The 16,321-nt window shown below is 35.6% G+C and overlaps 3 protein-coding genes across 3 annotated transcripts; all 3 read left to right on the top strand.

Annotated features, from left to right (window-relative positions):
* The first annotated feature begins 3,346 nt into the window (after positions 1 to 3,346).
* On the top strand, positions 3,347 to 4,333 carry LOC102698810 (olfactory receptor 52D1-like). The gene has a single exon (XM_006627925.2). The coding sequence runs from the start codon at positions 3,356 to 3,358 to the stop codon at positions 4,331 to 4,333; it is 978 nt and encodes a 325-aa protein (XP_006627988.1). The 5' UTR covers positions 3,347 to 3,355.
* Positions 4,334 to 8,606: 4,273 nt separating this feature from the next.
* LOC102698605 (olfactory receptor 52E4-like) lies at positions 8,607 to 9,524 on the top strand. Its single transcript, XM_006627924.2, has one exon. It carries the CDS (start codon positions 8,607 to 8,609, stop codon positions 9,513 to 9,515), a length of 909 nt encoding a protein of 302 aa, XP_006627987.2. The 3' UTR covers positions 9,516 to 9,524.
* A 4,241-nt stretch (positions 9,525 to 13,765) lies between these two features.
* Positions 13,766 to 14,797, top strand: LOC102698398 (olfactory receptor 52E4-like). Its single transcript, XM_006627923.2, has one exon. It carries the CDS (start codon positions 13,766 to 13,768, stop codon positions 14,795 to 14,797), a length of 1,032 nt encoding a protein of 343 aa, XP_006627986.2.
* Positions 14,798 to 16,321: the final 1,524 nt, after the last annotated feature.

The raw sequence follows: 16,321 nt of genomic DNA, 5'->3' as shown, positions 1-16,321 counted from the left end.
CTCCCAAGCCATGAAGGGCTGAGTACAGAATCCATTAAATATGTAAGCCAAGGGAGAAATTAAGTCTTCTTCAGATCCCGAAACATGTGCAGACTAATGTGATCAGAGTCATCACCAAGAGTTTAAACATTTCTTGTAGACATGGGCGAGTAAGTGAAAGGGTGAGAACCTCACAGCCAGAGGAATTGATTTGAAGGGATTTGGCCCATTTTAAGGGAAATGGTCCTGCTATTGAGAGTAGAAAATAAAAGTCCAAATGGATCTTCTAGCGTTTTCACAATAGAAAATCCAACATTAATTGCCACGTTCAAAAGATATACATTGGGCTTAGTTGCAGGAGAAGCTATTTAGTTATGAAAAAAATCTAAGATGCAAGGTCTCACAATTTAATTCTTTTGTTTTAATTGACCTATGTCATGTCTTGGGATATAGTGTGCATTTACTGTACACATACAGTGGTGTGAAAAAGTGTTTGCCCCCTTCCTGATTTCTTTTTTTTTTTGCATGTTTGTCACACTGAAATGTTTCAGATCATCAAACAAATTGAAATATGAGACAAAGATAACACAAGTTAACACAAAATGCAGTTTTTAAATGAAGGGAAAAAAAATCCAAACCTACATGACCCTGTGTGAAAAAGTGATTGCCCCCCCGTTAAAACATAAATCAACTGTGGTTTATCACATCTTTGGAAAACTGAGTTCAATTTCTCTAGCCACACCCAGGCCTGATTACTGCCATACCTGTTCTCAATCAAGAAATCACTTAAATAGGACCTGCCTGACAAAGTGAAGTAGACCAAAAGATCCTCAAAAGCTAGACATCATGCTGCGTTCCAAAGAAATTCAGGAACAAATGAGAAACAGAGTAATTGAGATTTATCAGTCTGGAAAAGGTTATACAGCCATTTTTAAAGCTTTGGGACTCCAGCAAACCACAGTGAGAGCCATTATCCACAAATGGCGAAAACATGGAACAGTGGTGAACCTTCCCAGGAGTGGCCGGCCTACCAAAATTACCCCAAGAGCGCAGCGACGACTCATCCAAGAGGTCACAAAAAAACCCACAACAACATCCAAAGAACTGCAGGCTTCGCTTGCCTCAGTTAAGGTCAGTGTTCATGACTCCACAATAAGAAAGAGACTGGGCAAAAATGGCCTGTATGGCAGAGTTCAAAGACGAAAACCACTGCTGAGCAAAAAGAACATAAAGGCTCGTCTCAGCTTTGCCAGAAAACATCTTGATGATCCCCAAGCCTTTTGGGAAAATACTCTGTGGACTGACGAGACGAAAGTTGAACTTTTTGGAAGGTGTGTGTCCCATTACATCTGGCGTAAAAGTAACACAGCATTTCAGAAAAGGAACATCATACCAACAGTAAAGGGTTATGACCTTAAAAAAGCGGTTAAGGCTCGAAAACCCTCCAATGTGGCTGAATTACAACAATTCTGCAAAGATTAGTGGGCCAAAATTCCTCCACAGCGGTGTAAAAGACTCATTGCCAGTTATCGCAAATGCTTGATTGCAGCTGTTACTGCTAAGGGTGGCCCAACCAGTTATTAGGTTTAGGGAGCAATTACTTTTTCACACAGGGCCATGTAGGTTTGGATTTTTTTTTTCCCTTAATAAAAAAAACCTTCAATTAAAAACTGCATTTTGTGTTTACTTGTGTTATCTTTGTCTAATATTTCAATTTGTTTGATGATCTGAAACATTTCAGTGTGACAAACATGCAAAAAAAATAAGAAATCAGGGGCAAATACTTTTTCACACCACTGTATACTGCACAGAAAATCATATCAGAATGTTCCCTATGGATAACTCTTCCCATTTATAACTTGTGAGTTAAGATCTAAGAGACCAAAGCAATCTCCCTGGATATTTCCTACAGAAAAAACAAGTCACCCCCAGTGAAGAGACATATAAGAATACTTTCTTCCAAACAGAGGTACGGGATTCCAAAAGAGTTTTCTGCTGAGCAACATGGAAAAAAGGTAATTTAGAAAGAAATTGCTTTGTTAGAGGACACTAGAGAACTAAATGAGTTCTATTGACAATACAGTATTGAGAACTTAAAACTAGAGATGATATCTTGTAGCTTACTACAGGGTAGATGAGTTAAACCTGTATCAGGAGTCCTGTATCTTTAGGAAAGTGTCAATTATTTTAATATACAGTAAAACAATAGTGGACATTTTTAAGGTAGAAGAATGATGTGCAGCATGTTGAATATTGTGCACATCAAATAATCTCATGCAATATGTTTAATGTAAACTACAGTACAGTATGTTAGATTTTTTATATGATATAAACATTCTTGTTAATGCCATACACTGCACACACTTTGCATACACAAAATATTCAGAATTACAAAGGGTTATAATTTCTCAGTGTTTCTCTGGAGGGTGGACTTTGCATTTTAATACTCTCACACTTTGTATAATCGGTGTTGTTTCAGTCTTAATTCATGCAATCAGTTAATATTTTAATAGTAGGAGACAAAACAAGTACAACAGGAAAGATTTTTAAAGATGGCTCTGACTGTGTTGAAATAATGCCAATTACTTGTAAGCATCATATATACAGTAGTGTATGAAACTGTGTGCTTAGTGAGCAAAACAATTCATATAGTTTTCATCTTAGTGAGAAAAATTGTGAAATAAGTGACTGATATTCATGATGTTAGATTAAATATGACATGAGCTCTTTAGCATAAAGAGAATCAGAATTATATTTCCGAAATATTAAATGACATTTCAATTAAATACTGAGGAGTTTTGTAACCATATTACAGGATAAGAGAGTTTATGTATTAAGTCAGGATCAGGGTTCCAAATCAGGGTTTGCCCTTTTCAAAACCTCTTATCTGGAGTTGTAAAATTCTTTGATTCCAAAACAATGTACAGTAATCACCTCTTCCCTAAGGTGAACAGTCAAACAGATTAAAATATGACTTTTATTTCATTGTGTGAAAACCATGATCATATTTATTTTGATATCTACAGATCCAGTTTCTAACCCATAAAACATGTAAATATAATCTAATTCTGCTGCTTCTTTAATTTTCCAGATGTTATATATACTGTACTTTGTGTTCTTGAGCTTAGCTTTTAAATGAATTAGCAAGATACCTGTACCACGGTCCTTCTACAGTATAAAGAGCTGAATAAGATTGTCATGTCTGTGTTGATGTCTGCTTCTTCTCTGTTTGTGTCCTCAGATCCTGCACTTTGTGCTGTAAGAGGAATGGGAGGGTTTTGACTCAGTCTGTCCTGTAAAAGATTCCAAAGACAAAGTTTTTTTGAAACTGTACACAGAATAAATTATTTATTTACATTTTCTACCCACAATAAGAATGGAAAATTCATCTCTTATCGTAATGTTTACTCTTTCGGGGTTAAATGAAACAAAAGAAAATAAATATGTATACTTTTCCTTGACACTTTTAGGTTATTTTTCAATTATTTTTGTCAATGTGACGTTAATGGTGACAATCCTACTAGAGAGAACCCTACATGAACCAATGTATATCTTCCTCTGTAATCTGAGTTTTAATGGACTGTACGGCACAGCTGGTTTTTATCCGAAATTCCTGGCTGACATTCTCTCTGACACTCATGTGATCTCATATGCTGGGTGCTTTAGTCAGGTGTTTGTAATCTACTCTTCAGTTCTCTGTGATTTTTCGACTTTGACAGTGATGGCTTATGACAGGTATGTAGCCATATGCAGGCCGTTAGATTATCACTCCATCATGACAAATAAGAATGTGGGTAAATTGATCTTGTTGTCCTGGCTTCTTCCTTTGTCTTGTATTTCGGGTTTGATCTCATTGTCAGCAAGGCTGCCTTTATGTGGATCCCACATTGAAAAACTGTACTGTGAGAACTGGTCCATTGTGAGGCTTTCTTGCGGACCCACCACATTAAATAACGTGTACGGGTATTTTGTAATATTAGTGTTTATGGGACATGTGTTTTTTATTCTTTATTCTTATATGAAACTTATTATTACATGCAGAACATCCAGCAAAGGCCGAGGTAAATTTATGCAAACTTGTGTTCCACATTTGTTCACCCTGATCAACTTCACCATTGCTTTACTGTTCGATACCATGTACAGTCGATACGGATCAAAGGATTTCCCGCAGAGCCTCCGCAATTTCCTGGCCCTGGAATTTCTCCTCATCCCTCCACTTTTCAACCCCTTGGTTTACGGTTTAAAATTGACTCACATCCGCACACGGATGATGAGGACATTGTGCAAGAAACACAGAGACGCTGTGCACGAAGGAAGCGGGGGAAAACATGTTATAGCCCTTTCGGGATTATAAATGTGCTTTCAAATAGGTACTGTGGGTAGGTAGTTTATGTTTTATTTTTTTACCTTTTTTAGGGAGTTTACAATGAACTTTCAGGAGGCATTACTGCAACCAAGATTAATCAGCCTCAGCTGCCATAAATCACAATCATTCTTGACGTCAGTTAGATCAGTTACTGGGCAGCGGAGCACTTTAAGCAACAGACTGCTCCAGCTACGGTGTTCAAGGGAAGGTTTCCGCAGGTCTCTCCTCCCTGCAGGCTGTCAGGGTGTATTATGCTCGTCTATGGACAGCATGTTGCTCCATTGTACTTTTTGGACAATCAATCTGTATAAACCTATGCACATTTTGCACGTATTTTATTGTTCTTACAGTGACTATGATCATCATATTTTGCAAACACCTATGTATTTATGTATTTATTTTATATTTATTTTGTATAGTTTTTCATCTATTCTGATGTCTGTTTTTGTTTGTCTTGGGCTGCACTGCTGTAACACATCAATTTCCCTTCGGGATCAATAAAGTCTTATCTATCTATCTAAACTATAAATACTTTATGTAACCCCCTCTTCTCCTTCATGCTCATCCTGGCATCTCCCCTGCCCCCCAGCCCCACCTTTGTAGTTGTCCCTTGGTCAGTCCTCTGTTTGCAGGTGGGTCCAGGCCTCCATCTCCTTTGGCCTGTCAGGTTGAGTGTTTACTAATTAAACACTCAGATGTTTTTTTATCAATATATTTAATTCCTGGGTGTTGTTACTGGTTGTGAACTATAGATATATCTGAAAGTATCAAGTAATAGGTTTATTCCATGATGAAAAAAAGAAGAAAGAAAACACCACGTTTTGGCCGTGGAGCCTTCTCCTGGTGTCTATCTGAATATCTGCCTGGCTTATCTGAAAGTGTAAGGCATATCCTAGCTTCTGTATTCCTACAAAACTCCATTAAAATGAATCCAAAGAAAATACATATCAAACAAACACAGTGGTGCTCATCGTTTTGTGTACCAATAGTTGACTAATTCCTGTCTCTGGCAGCTGAAGGCATCACTTTGCAAGCAACTTGTCCTCTTCTGACCTATGCAATTTGGAGCTCCCTAAACATTCTTTATTACGATCTGATAAATCTGAAAAAACAATGCCTTGGTGTTCAGATATTGGACCCACTCTGTTTCTTATACCTCGTAAGCTATAATCATAATTTCACAGAAACCTTGGAGGTTAGTCTACAGAAGAAAGTAGAAAGTAATCAAAATGTGCCTGCAATGTGTGTGTGTTTCTCCTGTCATATTTGATATTTTATTTAAATATCTGAACATTCATGTATTTAAAATTACTTTTTACACAACAATATAAACAGTACTATATATATATATTATATAAATATAAACATAAATAAATATGTGTAATTGTTTTATTTGGGAACCCATTTATAAGTACTGTATTCTTATGTAAAATTCATTTTTAATGTATGTGTTTTTAAGATACATAACATTTCAGGAATGTGTTAATCAAGATCTACCGTACCTGTATTTGAATTTTATGATCAGTGAAATCTGATTAGATTTTAGTCTTAGAATGCTTATTTTTCACATTTCACATAAATCTGCAGAAAATTCAGTAACTGATCATTTCTTAGATAGATCTCAATCATCTGTGCAATTCCATTAGTTTTCATACAGCGCTCCTCTATTTATGTATAAGTGAAAACTTTACAAAATCGTAAGTCACAGACAATCCAATTTTCAAAGCATATATACAGTATACTGATGGAGAAAAGAAACGCAACACCTCCTCCTCCACACTCTGGCCCTCCCGTCTGCGTGGGACAGGCTGAAGAGCGACTCATCCATGAAGAGGGCCTGATGCCACTGCTGACGAATCCATCGCAGCCTCTGTCTGGCCCAAGCCAGTCGGGTGTGACGTCTAGGAGGTGTGAGCAGAGGGCCTCTGACAGGTCGCCTTGCTCTAAGGCCAGCAGCATGGAGCCTCACTGTCCTGTCGCTGATGCGGGCATTGTGTCTGCAGGCAGTTTCAGCAACAGTATGGGTGGCAGATAGATCTCTCAGATGGACTAGTCTGATGTGTATGTCCTGCTCTGGTGTGGTCACTCGAGGGCGACTGGATCTTGGACGGTCATCTGTCCTGACGGTCTGCTGGAATCTTCTCTGCAGTCGGGACACTGTGAAGCAGCTCAATCCATAATATCTGGCAACGCTGGCACATGACATGCCTGCCAGAAGCATGCCAATGGCCCTTTCCATTGCTTCAGGTGACATTTGAGTCATTATAGAATGGAATGTGGCCTTTTTCTTGCAGTGACCTAAGCTTTGAATTAAGGCCTTTTTAAAGGTGACCTGATCAGGCATTGTTCCACCTGGACCTCGTTGGGTAAAAGTGCACCTCGTGTGGAGGGCTTAAAACAAATTGCCTGAAAATTAACCTGAAAGTCCTCATTCTGTAACCACCTCAGTTTAAGTTTAATTACAAAGATAGTCCTGGGCCTGTCTCACTACCCTTTGCCTTCCAAAATGTAGCCAACAGTTTACAATGCTGGTTTCTCTAAAAACCGTAAACTCACTCAGCTCACTTTTATTAATAAAAAATAGAATAAGAAACTATAGTTCCTTATATATCTATAATATCTTTCAGTCTCTAGGATCCTAGAGAGCTTTAAAGTCACCACTGATGTAAAGAACCCACATTTTGGCCACGAGATGGAATAAAAACCATCTGAAGAACAGGATCCCAGACAAGCTCTACAGACAGAAGGAAGGGTTCAGGTTCAGACTCAGGTCTAAGAGGTCCAGGTGAGATTGCAAACCAGAGCTATTGCATGTGGAATTCAGTCACACCTGCCAAGTGTGTCTCATGTTTTTCATGTATAAAGATTGTTTTGAAGAGAGAGTCAGTCTATAGAGAATTTCAATCGAATAAGTTTGGCCAAGTCTGAGAAATAAGAGAAGTGACTCAGAAGAAGAGGCCTGATCACCTTCAACACTTATTAGACTGAAGAACAGCATAAGTCCAGTCACCAGAAAAAAAAGGTAGTTCACTAAAACTCTTTCACCATAGACTGCTGATCTCAGGAGGATGTCCGAATACAATATCATTCTTTTAAGACATGAGAAATATGGTGTATGTAAAAGACAAAAAATTAGAAATCTTTAATGATTCAAGGTTGTACTTATCCATTTATTCATCAATCATTTATTCAAGTGTTATGTACATTCATAAAATGGTTTTCATTACTTTGGTACGAATAAGTTAATATCTTAGACACATTTTTTTTTGTCTCTTGTTTTCTTGATTTATTTAGTCCTTCAGGAGTTTTTTCTCTTTTCTTTTGTTACTTCAGGCAGGTATCACAACAGCTTCACAACAGATCCCACTGCTGTTGCCTTGTTGCTATTGGTGATCAGGAATGATTTAAGAATTATTCTTATCTCACATCATTATAACAGAGCATGAGCCTGAAATCTTTTGGGATGTTTCTAAAATCATGAACGATAAGCCTCATTTTAAAAGCAGAAGATAAGGCTGAGATGCTGTGCCATCCTGACAGCTGACAGCAAATGAAAGGGTGATCGAGACAGGAGTCACTGTAGTCACTGCCTATAATCAGGTAAAACGATTATATATACAGAAAGTATTGCATTTACTGTATATTACAGCAAGACATTAATAGCTCTGAACCGAATCAATACAGCAACGTTTTATTCTTTTTAACATTATTTGATGTACAGTATATAGCTTTTAACTATAGACACTAAGATTGAAAACAATGAGAAAATAGTCATATTAATGATGTTGTGGAGTTTTTGAATAGCACTTTTGATGGTTCATTTTGCTCACAAGTATGTCAGATTTTACATGTATTTCCAGTGTGTGAAATATTTTTCTTAATATATTTGGGAAAAGTTTTGTATAAAAACCAGATCCTAAAGTAATATGTACTGTACAGCATGTATAAAAGCTATTGTGTTTGGGGCACAGAGAAATATAAAAATAAAACTACCTGAAAACCACTTTCACACTAAATAAGGAGAAGGTGTACAGGGGAACTAAACACAAATTAATTTAATGAAAACTATAACATTATGCATACAACAATATCAAACTTTTATAAAATGTTTATATTCTATAATGTTTACATTTAATATTAATGTTGCTTTTGAATAAAATGCAATGAGATATTTGTGGTATTTTATTTGTTCTTTTTATTTCTAGGCTTAATCAGGAAGAAATTTCAATTGCCATTAATGGACAACCTATCTTATTATCCAATGTTAAGACTCTCAGGACTGAACACTACAAGAACAAATAAATATATATTTTTTTCTTTCACTTTGTTGGTCTATCTTTCTATCACTTTTGTTAATTTGACACTTATTGTGACCATCCTTCTGGAGAAATCTCTACATCAACCATTGTATATCTTTGTTTGCAATTTATGTGTTAATGGACTGTATGGAACTGCTGGTTTCTATCCAAAACTGTTGGCTGACTTTCTCTCTGACTCTCATGTGATCTCATACAGTGGATGCTTGATTCAAGTTTTTGTGATTTACTCCTCTCGTTTATGTGAAACAGCTAACTTAACTGTAATGGCTTATGACCGTTATGTAGCAATATGTATGCCTTTACAGTATAATTCAGTTATGACTCCTCTTCTAATTGGTAAATTAATTCCTTTTGCTTGGATTTGTCCTCTTTGCTCTATGATAATTTCAATTGTATTGACTATCAGGTTACCTTTGTGTGGATATCACATTGAAAAACTTTATTGTGACAATTGGTCAGTGGTGAAACTGTCCTGCATACCAACTACATATAATCTTGTGTATGGATATATTCATATTTTAATGTTTTTTGCACCTGTGATTTATGTCTTTTATTCCTACGTGCATATAATTGCTGCCTGCAGAAGATCTCAGAAAAACCAAATTAAATTTTTGAACACCTGTCTGCCACACCTTCTAACCTTTACCAACTTCATCATTGCCTTGCTCTTTGATGGACTGTACAGTAGATATGGGACAAGTGACATGCCCCTGTCTCTCCGTAACGTTATGTCACTAGAATTTCTAATCATCCCTCCTCTTTTCAATCCCATCATTTATGGTTTAAAATTACACCAGATCAGGAGAAGAGTTTACAACATATTTAGGTGTCACAAAATTGCTCAGAGTTAGTTTATTAAATACAGTAGCTGCCAAAAGACAATTCAAGAGTCAAGAGTATTGGACATTGATGTTTTCATTATAAAACACTTAATATTGCTTGAACAACATATATCTGGGCAAGATAAAATTATTTTTCAATTATTAGACGTGAGAGACCAATACAAAAGATAAGAATGTTTTTCATAACATTACTTTCTTTAAAAAATGGACTTGATATTTTTTCACACACCCCCAGTGTGAAATCTGCTGCTGGAATGTAAAAAATGTTACAAATTAACTGAGGCTATTTGGTCCACTTAACCCAATGTATGTAAGTTTCCCATCATATTTTATATGAAATTGAAACATTGACATTAACAGAGATGTAGCTTAAACATTTTCCATTAATAAAAATGTGTTGTTGCATTTATTTGGGACTTCATCTGTCTGTTTGGGAGCAGAACTGGATTAAATTACCCCTTTCCCCATTTACATGCATTGTTTTATTTAATTTGTTAACATTGTCTTTATTACTTTATTGAATTACACTTATAACATATACACAACAATTATAAACAAGTATATATAAAATATACAACAAGATAAAGAAACATTAAAAGGCCAAAAGGTGAGATAGAATGATTTTGAGTATACTGTATTTGAGCTTGTAATCTTAGCATAAAATAGCATAGCCAAGAAAATCAACATGTGTTTAACTAAGCTACTCATATTAGTCATGGGAGTAGAGGTTGACACAAATGTAACAGATTGTCCTGGACACTCCACTTAAAGTGCTTTACAGGTAATGGAGACTCCCCTTTGCCACCACCAATGTGCAGCATTCACCTGGATGATGCAACAGCAGCCATAGTGCACCAGAACGCTCCCCACACATCAGCTCTCAGTGGGGAGGAGAGCAGAGTAATGAATCCAATTCATAGATGGGGATTATTAGGAGGCCATGACTGGTAAGGGCCAATGGGAAATGTGGCCAGGACGCTGGGGTTATATCCCTACTCTTTTTGAGAAATGCCCTGAGAGTCAGGACCTCGGTTTTACATCTCATCTGAAGGACGATGCCTGTTTACAGTATAGTGTCCCCATCATTATACTGGGGCATTAGGACCTACATAAACCGCAGGGTGAGTGGCCCCTGCTGGCCCCACTAACACTTCTCCCAGCAGCAACCTTAGTTTTTCCCAGGAGGTACTGACCAGGGTCACACTTGCTTAGCTTCAGTGGGTTGCCAGTTGCCAGTTGCAGAGTGATATGGCTGCTGGATATTAAATGATTAGATTTGATTTTTTTTGTCAAGTTCCTTTTTTCCAGTTGAAAGGTGATTTCTCTCAACCACATTATGCATTATACTACATTAAACCACAGGTTGCAATATACTACTTTTACAGCTACAGTGTACCATTATTAAGAGCAATTGATGCCATTTTAGTAACTCTTATACTGGTCAGCATCAATTCACTCCCCAAATAGGTTTCTATATTCATGCGAGGCATAATCTTCACAGCCATATTAAGTGGTGTAATTACATTTTATTTCTATCATTTGTTCCATTCACACTGTAACCTGATGTCTCCCCATATTGCACTGTTCCAAGAATTACCTTGCACTGTTTTTGTCCTGTTATATTTTCTCTGTTTGTGGAATTTTGCACAGTTTTGATTACTTGATTACATGTTTTTTATGTTATGTTTTACATGTTACTGTTATTGCTATTGTGTTACTGTCTATTGTCTTATCTTCTGTCCTATTTATATACTGCACCTGAGTGACTAATGAGAAACACTTTTCACTATACTATGCACCTGTGTAAGTATAATGACAAATAAAGTTGAATTGAATTGAATTCATAATTTTTTTCACACACTCCCAGTGTGAAATCTGCAGCTGGGACTTAAGAAAGGTTATAAACAAGAGGAAGCCATTTGGTCCAGCTAAGCAAAATGTATGTAATTTTCCCATCACATTTTATGTGAAATTGAAATACTGACTAATAAACACGTACTTTAAAAATAGTTTTAGTACCACTGTATAAACATTTTCCATTAATAAATACGTGATGTTGTATTTGTTTGGGAATTCATCTATCTGTTTGGGAGCAACACACCCGAAGGCCGTCTTAGCATGTAATGATGCCAGTACTTCTCCATAGACATGCTTGGCGCAATGTAAGATTACTGTATAAAATCTCTGAATATTATCACAAGAGGAATTGTTTGCAACAAAGTCAGTTTGAGGTACTAGATTAGGGCAGCAAAAGTCCCTCTCTAGCAATCACTTTGGTTAAAATTTTATCATCCGAGTTTAATAATGATATTGGCCTATAGGGTCCATAAGGTTAGTCGTTATTTCCTGGTTTTAATAAAACAGTAATTAGTTCTGCTTCTAATGTTTCCAGTAATTTACCATTATAATTTGCCTTACCATACATGTCCACTGGGGGGGGCAATCAATCCAGACAAAAATCTCTCAGAAATATCAGTTGGAAACCCATCTAGCCCTGGTGATTTGCTTCCCAGCAGGCAAGCAGCAGCCTCTCCAAACCTCTTCCTCTGCGATATCTACGTTCAGACCACCCAGATCTTCATCTGACAGTGTTCGAACTGAAAATGAATTTATTCTGTGAATAAATGAATTTAATGCTTTGCTAGTCTGCAACCATCTCAGATGTTTTTAAAAGAGAATTCATATTTCCTCTACTATCATTAAGAGACCTCTAAATGTGAACCCTGAACAGTGTGTGCATATTTTTCATGCTGATAGTGAATTACATTCAATCTGTGGATGATTTTTTTCTCATCCTGGACATTCTTGTGTCAGTAGAGAAAAAAGTATCCACCTGATAAGGTACAGTACATACTATAGATGCATGACTTTTGTTTCTACTCACTGGATAAAGGTCTTGGATCCAAATCAGGCAGACTACTTAAAATATTTTACCATAGCTGTCAATATATTCCCTACCATCCTGCTAATCTCAGTGGGTTTCCCAAGTACAATAACATTTTAAGATATGACAAATACTATTTTTGCACAGTATGTGAAAGACAAAAATAGAATATTTTAATTCAAGATAGTATTTATTCATCAATCATTTGTTCAGGTATTTTGTACATTCATAAAATGTCATTATTTTGCTGTGAATAAATTTAAGTCTTAGAAACATAGGGTTTGTGTTTTTTATCTTTTTTTTCTTTTTATTCAATCCTTCATGTTTTTTTTCTCTTCTCTTTTCTTTTGTTTCATACTTCAGACATGTATCACAGCAGTTTCATGATCCCACTGCTGTTGCCCAGTTGCTATTGGTGCTCGTGCCTCAGAGAAATAATCAAGAATTATTCTTATTTTGCATCATTACAGGATTCCCACAGAGCCTGAATTCAGTCGGGATGTTTCTAAGATCATCAACCAAAACCCTCACCTCAAAGGGAGAAGATAAAGCTGTGATGCTGTGCAATTCTGAAAGCCAACAGCAAATGAAAAGGTGATCAATACTGGATTCAATATAGTCACTGCCTACAATCAGGTAAATCACATGCTTACAGAACATATTGCATTATGGATGCAGAAATAGAAGTTACATTCTATTTATTAAAAAAGGCAGAGATTTATTATTTTTATTTCATGTAAATGTTATGATATATTCTATGCTTTAGTGTTTAGACTACACAGACAGAAGAGATCAAAGACTAAGAGAAAGGATGCCTTATATTATATTAGAAATACTGTTGACTTTGTATACACAACTTTTAATAGTTCACTTTGTTTTCTCTAGCACAGCCATTTGTACATGCAATTCCTGTGTGTGAACTGTTTTTCTTACTGTGTTTGGGCAAATGTTTAGTCCAAAAATGATAAAGAGCTTTTAAATTTATTACACTCAATAACTGTCTTACATATCAAATAACTGTTTAGGTACAAACGTTTTCTGCTGGATGATTTGTTTGTGACAAACCCAGAAATACAATTGAAGCAGCACAAAAAATATTTAAATGCAACTGTTGGAAAACAACATTTCACTAAATAGTGATAACATCTTTGCTTTCCTAGCAATGAATACAGTATGGATATTGTACACAATTTATTTTAATTAAATTAAATACCGTGCTTTAAAACTCTATAAAAATCTGATTTTGATATAAGACTATATATAATGTTCATGATTAATGTTGAGTGATGAATGAATTAAACAAAGAAATTTACAGCATTGTATATATTCTCTTTTATTTCTAGGCTCTTCAGAAAGAATTTTAAAAACACTATTAATGGACAACCTATCCCATCATACCATATTTACTCTTTCAGGACTAAATGTTTCAAGGACACATAAATATATTTACTTTGCTTTAACTTTGATGGGCTATTTTTCTATCATTTTTTTTAATTTGACACTGATTGTGACCATCCTTCTGGAGAAATCTCTACATCAACCATTGTATATCTTTGTTTGCAATTTATGTGTTAATGGACTGTATGGAACTGCTGGTTTCTATCCAAAACTGTTGGCTGACTTTCTCTCTGACTCTCATGTGATCTCATACAGTGGATGCTTGATTCAAGTCTTTGTGATTTACTCCTCTCGTTTATGTGAAATAGCTAACTTAACTGTAATGGCTTATGACCGTTATGTAGCAATATGTAGGCCTTTACAGTATAATTCAGTTATGACTCCTCTTTTAATAGGTAAATTAATTCCTTTTGCTTGGATTTGTCCTTCTTGCTCTTTGATATTAGCACTTTTATTGACTATAAGGCTACCTTTGTGTGGATATCACATTGAAAAACTTTACTGTGAAAACTGGTCGATTGTGAAACTGTCCTGCATACCAACAACCTATGATCATATATATGGATATATTAATATTGCTGTACTTTCTATACCTGTATTTTATGTCTTCTATTCCTACGTTCAAATAATTGCTGCCTGCAGAAGATCTCAGAATAACCAAATTAAATTTATGAACACTTGTCTGCCACACCTTCTAACCTTTACCAACTTCATGATTGCCTTGTTTTTTGATGGAATGTACACTAGATATGGGACAAGTGACATGCCCCAGTCTCTTCGTAACATTATGTCACTAGAATTTCTAATCATCCCTCCTCTTTTCAATCCCATCATATATGGTTTAAAATTACACCAGATCAGGAGAAGAGTTTACAGCATATTTAGTTGTCACAACATTACTCAAAACGAGTGCACAGTAAACTGCTGCCAAAAGAAACTTCAAGAGTCAACAGTATTTCATCATAAAACACTGAACAAGATCTATCCTGATATGATATTATCTGGATAAGATTAAATGATTTTTAGAGATTAGAGACCTCTATAAAAAGTAAGAATGTTTTAATAATATTATCTTTTAAAAAAAATGGACTTGATTTTAGTTGTAATATTTATTAATCACTGTATTATTTTTGCACTGTTCCCCAATTTCTTTTGCACTGTTTTTGTCCTATTGTATTCTTTTCTCTGTTTGTGTATTTGCACAGTTCTGATTATAGTGTTATTGTGATTGTGTTACTGTCTATTGTCTTGTCTTCTGTTCAATTTATACACTGCTCCTGAGTGACTAACCTAGTGTGAAATCTGCAGCTGGGACTAGAAATGTTATAAACAAGAGGAAGCCATTTGGTCCAGCTAAGCAAAATGTATGTAATTTTCCCATCACATTTTATGTGAAATTGAAACACTGACATTAATAAACATGTACTTTGAAAATAGTTTTAGTACCACTGTATAAACATTTTCCATTAATAAATAAGTGATGTTGTATTTGTTTGGGAATTCATCTATCTGTTTGGGAGCAACACACTCGAAGGCCGTCTTAACATGTAATGATGCCAGTACTTCTTCATAGACCTGCTTGGCGCAATGTAAGATTACTGTATAAAATCTCTGAATATTATCACAAGAGGAATTGTTTGCAGCAAAGTCAGTTTCATCCATAGGTACTAGATAAGGCAGCAAAAGTCCCTCTCTAGCAATCACTTTAGTTAAAATTTTATAATCCGAGTTTAATAATGATATTGGCCTATAGAGTCCATAAGGTTTGTCGTTATTTCCTGGTTTTAATAAAACTAATTAGTTCTGCTTCTAATGTTTCCAGTAATTTACCATTATAATTTGCCTTACTATACATGTCCACTGTGGGGGGGCAATCAACAAAGGTAAAAATGTTTTATAAAAATCAATTGGAAACCCATCTAACCCTAGTGATTTGCTCCTCATCAGGCAGTCAACAGCCTCCCAAACCTCTTCCTCTGTGATATCAACCTCAGATCTTTATCTGACAGTGTTCAAATTGAAAATGAATTTTCACAGCAAATTTATTCTGTGAATAAAGTCCTTTACTAATCTGCAACCATCTCAGATATTGCAATAGAAAATGTATATCATTAACCATTAATAAGATCCCTTTAAATGTGAGCCCTGAAAGGCAGACTACTAAAAATCTTTACCCCAGCTGCCAATATGTTCCCCAGCAGCCAATTACAATACAATTTTAAAACATAACAAATACTATCTTTGTAAGTGAAATCCAAAAAAATAAGAATAAAATACTGTAACAATTCAAGACATTATTTATGAAATTATTCATCAATCAGTTGTTCAAGCATTTTGTACAATCATGATTAAGTTTAGAATTCAGAAACATAGAGTTGGTGCTTTTTGTTTTCACTTGTACTCTAATATTATTTAGTCCTGCTCTTTTCTTTCATTTAATACTTCAGACATGTATCACGGCATTTTCTTGATACCGTTGCTGTTGCCTGGGGGCTGTTAGTGCTCAGGGAGAACCTTCATTTGTACCGAAGAG

Source organism: Lepisosteus oculatus, chromosome 5, assembly GCF_040954835.1.
Source record: "Lepisosteus oculatus isolate fLepOcu1 chromosome 5, fLepOcu1.hap2, whole genome shotgun sequence".
Lineage (NCBI taxonomy): Eukaryota > Metazoa > Chordata > Actinopteri > Semionotiformes > Lepisosteidae > Lepisosteus > Lepisosteus oculatus.
Note: the sequence above shows the minus strand (reverse complement) of the source record. Positions and strands in the feature narration are given on the sequence as shown.

Bases quoted from the DNA above. Each gene is read 5' to 3' on its own strand.
- LOC102698810 (XM_006627925.2), top strand. From the start codon at position 3,356: ATGGAAAATTCATCTCTTATCGTAATGTTTACTCTTTCGGGGTTAAAT.
- LOC102698605 (XM_006627924.2), top strand. From the start codon at position 8,607: ATGTTAAGACTCTCAGGACTGAACACTACAAGAACAAATAAATATATA.
- LOC102698398 (XM_006627923.2), top strand. From the start codon at position 13,766: ATGGACAACCTATCCCATCATACCATATTTACTCTTTCAGGACTAAAT.